Source organism: Thermobia domestica, chromosome 11 (genome assembly GCF_964235325.1).
Source record: "Thermobia domestica chromosome 11, izTheDome1.hap1.1, whole genome shotgun sequence".
Classification (NCBI taxonomy): Eukaryota; Metazoa; Arthropoda; class Insecta; order Zygentoma; family Lepismatidae; genus Thermobia; species Thermobia domestica.
Window position 1 is genome coordinate 11334591 of NC_137464.1, and position 13573 is coordinate 11348163.

The 13573-nt window shown below is 35.6% G+C and overlaps 1 protein-coding gene across 2 annotated transcripts in view; it reads left to right on the forward strand.

Moving 5' to 3' along the window:
- alphaCOP (coatomer subunit alpha) overlaps nt 1-13508 on the forward strand; it is a 111833-nt gene extending 98325 nt beyond the window's left edge. For both annotated transcript variants that reach the window (XM_081730022.1, XM_081730023.1), the window contains exons 12-19: nt 60-245; nt 2001-2195; nt 4559-4733; nt 5116-5324; nt 8293-8487; nt 8961-9114; nt 11191-11441; nt 12778-13508. In XM_081730022.1, coding sequence (XP_081586148.1) covers nt 60-245; nt 2001-2195; nt 4559-4733; nt 5116-5324; nt 8293-8487; nt 8961-9114; nt 11191-11441; nt 12778-13014 — 1602 coding nt within the window. In that variant the 3' untranslated portion in view covers nt 13015-13508. The remainder of the gene's footprint in view (nt 1-59; nt 246-2000; nt 2196-4558; nt 4734-5115; nt 5325-8292; nt 8488-8960; nt 9115-11190; nt 11442-12777) is intronic.
- The last annotated feature ends 65 nt before the right edge of the window (nt 13509-13573 follow it).

Consider the following 13573-nt stretch of genomic DNA (forward strand, 5'->3'; position numbering starts at 1 on the left):
GTGTGTGAAAGAATATCTCACTTAAGATTCCTTCTATTTGTCTTGTATTGTATTTATAGGTCGTAGAGATGTGCTACCAAAGAACCAAGAACTTCGATAAGTTATCGTTCCTCTATTTGATCACTGGAAATTTAGAGAAACTGCGGAAGATGACAAAGATTGCTGAGATAAGAAAGGACATGTCGGGCCAGTACCAAGGCGCGCTTCTTCTGGGTGATGTAGCTGAGAGGATCAAGATACTAAGAGTAAGTAGCAGTTTAGTTCGCTTTAAACTTACGTTTGTACTGTTTCGATCTACCATTGAAGATGTTATAATGTATTACTATTATTATGATTTATTTTAGAGATTTATAGTTTCGTCGCCAATGGGAGCTGGGTTCCGCAATCTTACCTTACATCCTTGTAATACATTATAACATTTACTATTTCTGAGTTGCTTAACTTGCGTCATGTTGAAATTTTTCATTCTGTTGAATCGTTAACAAAATAAAATACCTTTTGAAATGACAACCTATACATGTTCGTTCCATATTTCCATATTATGATGGACAAAATTGTTAAAATGTTTCTCGTGTAAAATCTTCACATAGGTATAAGGAATTTTTTTTAAGTATTCTGTCAAGTGTTTGTTAAAAGAATTAGAAACTTTATTACTAACATTTCCGCACCAGAAGAATAACAATTTTCTGTTATATTTGCAAACAGCAAAAACATCACAATATGCGAAGAGAATTTGCTCCAGTAACAGCGTATGTTTCTGAAACAAAGATAGGGCTCCTCATTAAAAGGTGATGAAGCCGTTCATAATTGTCAAACTGCCGACCAAACAAGATGAGGGTGTTCACTGAAGATAATTGAAATTTCGTTTTCTTTTTAAATCGAATGTGAGTGATGAATTCTTTGAGCGACAAATACGATATATGAGCGGTGTCCATATTTTATCAAAATTTTCCCCTTTCTGGTTTAACTCCGGTTTCTAACGTAAATAACTATTCTGAAGTTTGATGTATATGTATATTGTATATCTTCACTGCTTGTACGTAGTGCTTTGTTCCTTTAGGTGTTGGGGGCACGGTGGCTCAGTGGTAGAGCGTTCACCTCCGGTGCTTGGGGTCCCTGGTTCGATTCCAGCTCGCGCCGTGTGGACTTTGTGGTGGACAAACGCCGTGCTCGTGGGTTTTCTCGGGGCTCTCCCGTTTCCTCTCACTTTCTTCATTCCACCATTTCATTCATTTCTCATCATCACCGTCTCCTTTAGCCTAACCGGCATAACCGTGGGACGTAAAACTAAAGATTTCATTTCATTTTTTTCCCTTTAGGTGTTAAGACATCTAAGATAAACAAGAGCTGTCGGCATTGTTCTTTATTGAACTAGGAAGGACCGAAGGGGATAGTTGGACAAGGATGAACACTTTCGGTAGAACAATATATTGATCAATAAAATATTGTGTAGAGACAGAATGCTTCAAAAGGTATTGAGTATTAGTCACATTAATGCTGCTTTGAACATGGGGTACTTCTGTTCCCTCCCACTTTCGGATTCCACCAATTCTTTCATCATCATTCCTTTGCCTTAATCAGTGTCTTCCTTGGTCGAAAGCTACAATCGTGAGACGTTGAACTGAAATACTTCATTTCACTTCATCTGTTTTGAACATGAATAGTGAGCCGTGATGTTTGTGATACATTGACATGCTTGTTTCTGGAATAGGAGGAACTATAGAGAACCAATTAATATTACGAAGTTTGGTTTGACCATGCTCTTTAAAATAATAATAATTAAATAGTCTTCCTGTCAGTTCTCTGTCAGAGCGGATGGTAAGTCCGTGAAACACTTAGTATTTCTTTTTGGGTGAAGCATAGTTGGGGAACAACTAAGACGGAGTTGTATTTTACTTGTAGTACAGAAGTATTCTAATTCATCTAAGTACAAAGAGTTGTTACATTACAGTTTGTTTCACTGGAAGAGTTACACGACTTCCATGGTTTCTTATTTTCAGAATTGTGGACAGCAACACTTGGCGTTCCTGACGGCTGCACATCATGGCTTTGATGAGGAAGCAGAGGAAATCCAGTCACAGTTTGAGCATTCAAAGGGTTACTTACCTGAAATGAATAGTCATGCAACTTTGTTGTGGCCTCCAGTACCCATAATGCAGGCTGAAACCAATTGGCCGTTGCTTACAGTAGCAAAGGTAAGATTCGTATATCATCTTATTACCTCATCTGATCATTTCATTAATTTTTATTCATTTGTATATATCATACATCTTCCAGCTTAAACACTTTAATTGCAAAACCTGAAAGTTGAAATGTAATTTCGTTTCAGTGGTTTATGTATTTCTTGGATCATACGTGGCTCAGTCAGAAAGTTAGTTTCACTCCTTCGTAAATATTTTCGTCAAAGGCTATTTCGATGAAACTGTGTAGCAAGACTGAAGACATGTAGCTGTATCGTGTGACGTAGCGGCTTTCACAAGGCAAGTGGAGGTGTTGTAATAATAATCAGTCGTAAAATGTCTCGACAGCTGCAAGTGGCGTCCAAATTGGAAATGCGTGCAGTGATTCGTTTTTTGTGGGCGAAAAGGTGTAAATGCACGGAAATTTATTGGCAGTTGCATGAGGTGTATGGTGAAAATGCAATGTCACGTCAGGCTATCGTGAAGTGGTGGAACATGTTTGAGAACGGACGTACAGATATTGACGATGCTGAACGCGAGGATAAACCATCAACTGTGACAAATCCGGAAATCGTTACTTGCATGAATGAATGTATTCTTGCAAACAGACGCATAACAATAGAAGAACTTTCAAAGCAACGATACCACTCGGGTGACGAGGTGAAACCTGTAGCCCAAGAATGATTATCGGGCATTGGACGGGATTTCTTTGCAGAAGGCATAGAAAAACTTGTACTACGGCTGAACAAATGTTTAAATAACAGAGGTAATTACGTTGAAAAGTAGATTGTGACTGGAATTTTACGATACAAATAAAATTATTGTAAAATTTCTATCCTATTTTATTTTCTTAAGCAGTGCAACTAACGTTTTGACTGATCCTCGTACATATTACCTTATTATTTTTTTCTGGAGTGGTCAAATGAAAATGTAGCCTAGTAAACTCGTGAAGATGTCCTGTGTTTTGAATGGAAAATTCTTCTGGCAATATATAAGATGCTGTGGTAGGATCTTAACCCCGAAAGGCACTATACCTATTGTCATTCATCAGTTGGTGGCAGCTCCCAGCAACATACATCTCAGAAAACAATCGCACATTGACAGTTTCATTCAGAAGTGCTGGAAGATTCATCCTATAATCCAAGATCCCCCAGCGTGCGATCTGTATTTATTCGGTTCAGGGAATATATATATATATCGAGTATCAACATTTTAGATGGAACATTAGCTGCATGCTTGTATGATATAGTGGGCCTCTCCCAGTCTAAAATCTTCTTTCAGGATGTCATATACCAGCTGCTGCTAGACTTCGGGCAGTATTTTTAATGGTACTGTCATAAGCAAAAATTAGGTTACTTCTTCCCTCAAAAAATTCCAAATGCAGGTAACTCGTGAAGTTCATGTTCCTGTAATTTAAAGAAAATATCATATACGTAAAATTTAGTTAGTTTTTTCTTCATTCACTCATTCATTATTTATTTATTTATTTTTCGTTCTTCCTTTGTGTCATTCTTTCATGTTCTTTTTTCATTCATCCATTCATTCATTCTTTGTTTGTTTCATTCATTCCAGTAGTAGTAGTGCGTTCACTCTGCTGCATGGGGTCTTTGATTCGATCCCAGCTCGCGCCAAATAAGCTTTGTGGTGGACAAACACCATGTGCGTGAGTTTTTTCGGGGTTCTCCCGTTTCCTCTCACTTTCTCCATTCCACCATTTCATTCATTTCTCGTTATTACCTTATCCTTTAGCGTAGCCGACATAACCGTGGGACGTAAAACTTAAAGATTTCGTTCCATTTTCTCTTTCATTCATTCAAGAGTGAGTTCATGCAGTGGGCATGTTTTACTAAATGAAAGGCTAAGGAACATTCTTAATTATTTGCACAATGATTTAATTTATTGGGGTAAATAATTTTGAGGATCTCTGTGGCTTGACGGTTAGCATACGCGCCTTTGGCGTTGGGGAAGCCCGGGTTCGATTCCCTGCGGGAGCTCATGTGATTCCATGTTAATCAGTAGGTTCCGTCTCATATAGCCTCGCTGCTGAAAGGAACGTTAAACTCAAAATCAACTCATCAATAATTTTGATTGCGTGTCTGCAACCAACAACTGGCCTACATGAGAAGCCTGGAGTAAAGAAAAAAGAAACCGTGCAGCTACTTAAATTTACTGCGCAGATAGTTTAGCACTTCCTTTAGTTTACCATTTATTTATTAAGTTAATTGTAATCTGTACTTAAATACTTTTTTGAGAAAAATTGTGTAGGTTAATCTAATTTTTGCTATTGATTGTACATGTATAGAAGTGTCAGGATCCCTCATTTGACAAGCCTTTTAATGAAAAATAATGCAAACCGTAATTTAATGTGTGTTTTGCAGGGTTTCTTCGAAGGTGCAATGGCTGCTCGTTCTAAAGGCGTAGTGAGTGCAGCTATGAATGTACAATGCGTTGATGACACAGGAGATGAAGGGTGGGGAGATGATGCGGAATTGGGTTTGGAAGAGGAACCATTTGGAGAAGATGGAGATGTCGTTGTTGCTGCAGCAGAAGAAGGTAACGAAAATTAATTAATTAATTAAAAAAACAACGAAAAATGTATTTGCTTATTGGAAACAAATGCACATTAAAAGTACTGAACTTTGTAGCCATGAATGGCTCATTGACGGAGTGTAGAAAGAAAGAAGAAAAGATAGAAAATAGTAAAATGAGAACAATTAAATATTGGTGAATACTTTATACGTTTTTGTAGTGAAAACATACATCTTTGTACTTCAACAAATTAAATGCATACGATTACTCTTTAGAAAGATTATTCACCTGCATGGTTGATTTGTTTGTTCAATACCTAATGTATTTTTCAATAGAAATAGACATAATAGATAACCTAATTACGATTTTAATCTTTATACATGTTAATATTTTCTCAAATTCTCAGGAGGCGGCTGGGATGTAGATGATGATATAGAGCTTCCACCTGAATTAGAAGCGTCTCTTCATCCTGCGGCTGGAGGAGAAGCTGGCTACTTCGTTCCCCCTGTCAAAGGTCCACCACAAACTCAAATTTGGGCCAACAATTCTCAGCTTCCTGTGGATCATATTTTGGCAGGCTCTTTCGAATCTGCATTTCGTTTATTACATGACCAAGTAAGTATGAGAATATTATCCCAGTGCTCACTCCAGATCTATTTCTGTAGCAAAATTATAATTCTTAACCTCATTTTTCAGTATAATTACGTTGCAGATCGATGCACTTGTGGCAGCGGTGCGCCATTGATATGACCTTAAAAGTTTGATTTCAAGATCATAGTGGTAAACCCATGATCCATTCATCGCCACCTATCTATTAAGAAATTTTGTGTATTTAACTAAAAGTTGTTGAAAATGTTCTTTGGTTGCAAATCTCAACTCTCCTTTTGTATTAACATTATCCATCTTACAATTATTGTCTTATATATATATATATATATATATATATATATATATATATATATATATATATATATATAATTCTTTGCCTTGTGTATACTAACTTTGGGAAGCCTGTGCTCCAGAGTGTCTTTCTCTGATTTTGCATCAGTATATCATGTACTTGGCTAGTAAACAATTCTGTGACACGTTTCTGAAGGTCCGTCCCCATGTTCATCTTGACAGGATATTCTCTACATTTAAATTGGTAACAGCAGGACTCAATAGATTCCTCTTCAGTTGCTGATATATTGCTGAGAGTTCGGTTGGAATCATTACTTGTTCCTGCGAGTATTTAGTAATGGTTCTCTGCTTGACAAACTCGCATTCTGCTAACAAATTAATACTTCTGATCATTTAGATATCTGGAATCAAGAAATGCATACATGTTAAGAAATTCAAATTTTGTGTGTAAACTACAGAAAATTCGGTCATTAATTACTAAGGAATAATATCCTAGCTCTACTAGAAATGGGTAAATTAGTTCGGGGTGGACCACAGGATTCAACCATAGTATATAATATACTAACAGTATTTAACAAAGGACAAGATAATTACGTATATTAACAGAGTTCAATTCCCGATCTGGTGTCAAGAGTCGGAGTTATTTTAGTTACGTTCAAAAATAATGCAGTACACCTATGTGTTATTCTAACCCATGTAACTTTTATAGTTATGGTTATATTTCATTTCAGTCTTCTCTGTTGGTCTACCTGACCTCTGTTGAAGCTTACTTGTATTTGATTTTTTTCTTGGATGTTTGACACGAATTTTTACGGTTTTTGATTTTTGTAAAGGGACATTGTAACTAAAACATGTTTATAAATGTGTTTATCTTTGTAGAATGCAGCGTGACTTAATTGTATTTTTAAATTTTTGAGCGTAAATTATACGAGGAGTAATCGGAAAGTAAGGTTACAGTCTGCAGTAAACGAGTATATACTATTTCATACAACCAATACAGCCAACAGATAGTACATACATTATTTTTCAACATAGTCTCCATATCGGTTGGGATACTTGCCTCATCGTGGGATGAGATTGAAGATTCCTTCCTGGTAAAAAAAAAAAAAAAAAAAAAAAAAAAAAATCCTGTCCTTGCGTATTCAGAGACGTTGTCACAAGTGTTTTACCTCCTCGTCTGAAGCGATGCGACGGCCGCCTAGGTGCTCCTTCAAAGTGCGGGAACAGATGAAAGTCGTTTGGAGCGCGGTCCGAACTGTAGGGAGAGTGGTTGATGTCCCAGCGAAACTGCTTCAACAGCGTGGTGATCTTTTGGGCTGTATGCGGGTGCGCGAGCTCTACCACCGCAAACTTTTTGACACCATTCTGCAACACACTGACGAGACATAACAGTCTCTACGTAAACATCTATCAGCTGCCGGTGAATTTCAGCCGCGGTTACATGTTTTGCCCACAGAAATCGAATAACTGAGCGATCTTCTTCACGAGACTAGTTTTCCAAACGAGAAACTATTTGTGTTTACATACAACTAGCACCGAAAGTAGCGAGTGGCTGAAACTTCACAGCTGCCAACTTCATGTATTAAAATTATCGCATACTCTGCATTCGTCTATAACAGACAAAACTACAGAAATATCGGCCTTGTAAGCTTAGTTTTTGATCCTCCCTCGTATCAATTTATTTCCTAGGTTTTGAGCGTAAAATATATTTTCAGTTACTTGTTAATGGACATTATAGGATATATATTAAAAAAAAATAAATAAGCAGTCTCCAGTCCCTCTCACCTTCCTCTGCTTCCTCTCTGTCCTACCACCAGATTCTCTAGCACATCTCTCACGATACAATTCCTTCTTAGCCAATGTCCTAACCAGTTTCTCTTCCTTTTTTCAATAATATCTAAAATGTTTTTTTCCCTCCCCCACCATTTCTAAACACCCTCTCATTCGTTTTCCGCTCAAGTCAGTTGATTCTCTCCATTCTTCTCCACACCAACATTTCGAAAGCCTCTAATCGTTTCTCATCAATTTTGCGCAATGTCTATGTTTCTACTCCATACAATACAATACTCCACACGAACCTACAGAATAGACTTTTCTTTCTCCTAAAGGCTTCTTTCGTCATTTCTGTCCTTGTTTTTATTTCACGTTCTCACTTCATATTACTATCGATAATACTACCCAGGTATCGAAAACTAGTCACCTGTTATATTTTCTCGCTCCTACTTCTATATTTGAAATTACGTAAAAGAAGAAATAGCTTTCGGCATACAAAGTTAGTGCTTATTTCATTTATCTTAATATATTTCTAATTATAGCTCTCTAATTAAAAATATTCACCCGGTACTTTTGTTTACTGTTATGGGTTTATTAAATAATGTTTAGTCATTGAATTTCTCTGCTTTTAAACGAAAAGGACAACAGTTTTAGATTTCTGTACTCTGACAATCCCACAATGGAAGCTTTAAGATATTTATATTTTGAATAGTACGTTACTTTTTTTTTATTAACCCCGTGACGTTTACCTATTTTGACAGTGCTGTCAGTAAAGGCAACGAGAATTCGACGATTTCACACTTATTCAATAAACTCCAACATAATAGAAAAGAGAAGAAGTAAGTGTGATGTGTGTGTTTACAATACTGTTATGCAAACGGCTTACATTAACAAATATTTCTAATTACAGGTTGGCGTTGTGAATTTTGCTCCTTATCGGACGCTGTTTCTCAGTACATTCAGTCGCTCGAGAACGTCGTACACAGCCATTTCTCCTCTTCCGCCATTGTACGGGCATCCGCATAGGAACTGGAAGGATGCAGGGGCAAAAGGAGGATTACCTGCGATAGGCTTAAAACTCAACGATTTGGTCCAAAGGTTACAGGTAGGTGAAGCAATAACGTCTGTAGTTGTATTGTCAGGGATATTTACGAGGAAATTGTGTTCACAGTCATCATCATTCACTTGCCTTAATCATCCGTCTTCCTTAGCCTAATGGGAATAATGGTGGGACGTTAAACTAAAAGATTTCATGTCATTTTTTCGACCAATAGATCGCCACGCCAGTTCTACAGGGCTCTTAATAACAAAGTGTCTGTTTATCTTGGATATAATGCATCATGTGAATAAAATGTACACTTAGCTCTGACAGTTCGAACATGATTATTTTGTACAATTTTCTTTGAAGTATATGTATAAACATATTAAGGTTAATCAGTAACTGTTATAACGGTAGGCATTAAGCGTTGTACTGATTCACTTTCGTATCAAAACTAAAAGACTATCTGAGACATTTACTCAAGTAGCAGTATGTATATATAGTATATAGTATTTAAAGATTTCAATGTGTTTTTGCAGGTGTGCTATCAACTGACCACCGGCGGAAAATTCCATGAAGCGATAGAGAAGTTGCGAACCATCTTACTCAGTATTCCTCTGCTTGTTGTCGAAACGAGGCAAGAAATTGCAGAAGCTCAGCAATTGTTGCAGATCTGCAGGGAGTACATTTTGGGTGAGTTAGTCAAGTGCTTATTGCTTTAGTGCTTTGTGAAATATCGACATCATTAGAGCAAAATATGTATGTACCAAACAGTTCTACGTTTCTCTGCTTTTCTACTTGTATATTATACAACTGTTGTTTATAAATATTTAAGCCTGGTATATTTCAAATCTAAATATAAATTTCAGGTATTTTTCTTAAGTCAGTGAAATTCTCACCTACAACTCAGACTTTATGAGTGTTGTCTTCACTTTCTGAATCTTCATCATATACAAGGAAATGCGTAACATATTATTAAAAGAAGTAATTAAAAAAATAGGCTGTGACGTTAAATGAGATCTAATTTTTTGGTTCACTTGTTCTGTAGAAGTCCTTTGCGGTATTGGAAATACGCAAGTGTGTTGCCTATTAATATTCGTGTATTTTGACTTTGTAAAAGAAATGTTAGAGTCCAAGACTTATCATAGACCCGTGTATATTAATAATTGTTAACTTTATATTAAGAATTAAATTAACATTTGTAACATACACACACATGTAAGAGGAGCATTGTAAAGAATAATCAACTAAGTATCTCAATAGAACTACATTTCTTAACTCTTAAACAATTTTGCCTCTCAGTTTTTTTTTTTTTTTTTTTTTTTTTTTTTTTTTTTTTAAACTAACTGCAAAAGTGTACTACTAATAACGTTAAGAAACTAAGTATGAAGTTCAAACGCACATTTCCTTCCAACGCTACTGTGCAAAGTGAGTCCATTTTCATACGTATCCACAATCTGTTTGCTGAAGTAACTAAACTGAACTTCTCCTGTGAACATTTTTTGTTGCTCCTTTTGTAAAAGGGCCTATCCGATTGCAATGATGTGAACAGACTTTGGGGGAGATGGCTAAAATTCAGCTCAAATGTAGAAGAAACTATATAGATTCTATATTCCAAGAGCAAATCGTCCTGAAAGGATGGAACACAGAAAAAAAAATTAACATTAATGTCGATGGAAATCAATGAAAAACAAATAATTCCTCCACTTATCTCAAAAGCAAACAAACAAACAGACAAACGAAAAAAAAAAAAAAAAGATGGCTGAAATTCAGCGTAAATATAGAAGAGGCTATGTAGATTCTACATATTCCAAAAGCAAATCGCCCTAAAGTGGATGGAACATTAAAAAGAAAAAAGCACACAACATTAATGTCAATGGAAAATCAATGAAAACCAAATAATTCTTCCACTTATCTCAAAAACCAAAAAGAGATAGATGCTGAAATCCAGCTTAAAGATAGAACAGACTATGTAGATTCTACATTCAAGAAATAAATCGTCCTAAAATGGATGGAACATGAAAAATATCACGAAACATGAACGTCGAAGTCAATGGAACATCAATGAAACAACTGAAGTCGCCCATATATCTCAAAAACTATAATAAAGAGATGCCTAATTGAAAGCTAATTGCAAATACATAATGAAGTGCTTATAAACGATGTGTAGCACGTAAGGTAAATATTGGATAGAATATTGTCAAAAGCCAAGTTGTTTGAGTAAAATCAATAATAATGATAAAGTATATGCATCTTCTGCGAATTACCCAGGGCGCCCTACGCGGAGATTACGTGCTTGAAATAGTACACATCTGGGTTTGGAATCTAGACTTGATTTAGCACGCGAGATCACGTGACAGTCTGGTCCTTATGGAAACCGGATAGGCCCGTTTGGGAATTAAAAACTTAATACTCTTTAGCTAAATCATTTTGTTCAACCATTTTATAAATAATTAGTTTTATCATTTACATGTCTATAATTCAGTTTTCAAATACAAAGGCCAAAAGTGGAAATCTGTGAGATACTACAAGAGAAAGTTGAAGATTCGTAGTTTTGGTGATTCATGAATGGAATAATGGTGATGGTTCTCCCTCTTGAATGAACATTCTAGAAAATGATAAGGAGAGAATTGCTTAAGAAGACCCCAGTAAGAGTCGAAATTATATAAATAAAATACGAAACATTCTTTCGGAATACGAGGTTAGCGCTTATTTTAATTATTAATATGTACCTTCTAGCAAATAGATAAACCTTACTTTATCTTTCAGGTTTAACAATGGAAACGGCTAGAAAGGAGCTTCCAAAGAGCACATTAGAGGAACAGAAACGAATATGTGAGATGGCTGCATATTTCACGCATTGCAATCTTCAGCCTGTACATCAAATCCTAACCCTCCGAACGGCTCTCAACCTGTTCTTCAAGCTCAAGAACTATAAGACGGCTGCCTCGTTTGCTCGACGATTGTTAGAATTAGGACCGAGACCTGAAGTAGCACAACAAACTAGAAAGATTTTACAGGTAAGCTTGTTTGTATGTATCTTTAATATTCTGCATTTAATAATAATAATAATAATAATAATAATAATAATAATAATAATAATAATAATAATAATAATAATAATAATAATAATAATAATAATAATAATAATAAATTGCCATATAAACAAAACCATACGTATTGAAAAAGGTGGTATTAGTTTTGAATCTTACTATTACTGCTGTACAAAAGTGATCCAAAAGTCCTGTTACATTTACAGGATGACATATCCTGTACTACAAACAGTAAAACCTATCGCACATTGGCCTTGGTTTTACATTTGAAGATTCGCTGTATAAAACAATGTAAGTGCCAAGAACAAAAGTTACTGTAACAGTAGAAACAAAAGATAGTAAATTGTGCCCAAGCGTCAAAAAGATAGAAAATACTATTGCTTAGAATCACAACCTAGCATATAACCAAGTATGAAAATCTAACTAAGACATAAACGTATTCAAAAAATAAAATAGGTGAAACAATTTCAAGGTAGCACTTACATTGTTTTCTACAGTGAGTCTACATTTAAGATTTAAGAACTTGTCAGATACTTCGAGTGAAGTAAGGAATTGCCCCGACAATACATTGTATGCGCGGTTTGCTCTAAGCGCAGAGAGAGAGTGTACTGTGTGGTACGATGAAAGGCGTGTACTCAGTGATAAAATTAAGTCTTACACAGAAATTGAATAAAACCAGAGCAACGCTTCAACATTAGTTTTGGAAGTGGGTCGTCACTGCGAATGATTTATGATCACTAGTAATATTTTTGTAAATTTTACTTGATTTCTGTAGATAACAATAGGTGTATTTTGCTTGACTCAAACTTATGTTTCTTTTAAGCATTGGGACTGTATGAGATTTGGACCTACAATGTAATATGAGATCCGAAAGAGACATATTCCCACCAAGAAGCAATCCTGGTTATTTCTGAGTACACTGCTATGTTCTAAAAATAATGTAGTTAGTTGGTTCATTAAATTCAGTGGACTGAATAGTTACATAGACTGTAAACTGCATCTATAATAACATGTGTAGAGGGATATAGTGGTTGTGTTAGAGTGCTTACCTCTGATGCAAAGAGTCTTAGTTCGATCGCAGACCGTAAGATGGTGGTGAACAGTATCTTCCCGATGTATTTTTAGATATATGTGTAACAGAAGTTGCGCTCTTAAATATTAGAACTTTTACAGAAGCAGTCTGAAACTTTTCTTGAAGTTACTCAAAACTTCCTGTTAAAATCGAGATATTAACCATCAGTCTATGCAACATTATAGTAAAAAATCTCATTTGAATAAAATTTATGTTCTTTCTTGTTGATAGGCTTGCGACAAAAACCCTGTAGATGAGCACCAGTTGCAGTATGATGAACACAATCCGTTTGCCTTGTGTGGCCAGACCTACAGACCCATCTACAGAGGAAAACCTGAAGAGAAATGTCCGTTGTGTGGCGCCAGCTATCTCCCTCAGTTCAAAGGATCCGTCTGCAAAGTATGTACTGTGGCAGAGGTAGGAATGGACGTGATTGGACTGAGAATTAGCCTTCTGCAGTTCCGATAAAGTGGATGACAGCGACTGTCGATAGCTGAACTGTGATCAATCAATCAACAAAACGAAAAGCGTACACACACATATATATATAATCATGTTGTCAGGAGTGGAAGTTTTCACCCATTGATAGTCATCATTTCAGTGTAAAGCATTGTAAAACATATTGTCTAGTTTTCTGGGAGAGATTCCTTAGTATTTATGTAAAAGATAAAATAAAATACTATAGAATCCTTTAATTCCATTTTTTTTAAAGAAAACTATTATGTATTCTTGAATTTGAGCGTGCTTGGTGTGTGCTTAGGTATGTGACACATGGTTATAAATGAAATTTTGTTGTTGAATTATTAAAATAAATGAAAAACTTGCCTAACCTTCGCATATCTTTATTTATTAGTCATTTAAGAAGAATATATGAACGTACATACTTTTAATTATTATCTAAAAGTTAGACAAAATGTTAATTGTTTATGAAAGAGATTAAAGAAAATGCAAATAAACGGTACTTGTATTAAAATAATTTTTATTTCAAACTCGCGCCAATTACCTGCTTCTCTGGGTTGAAATAAGA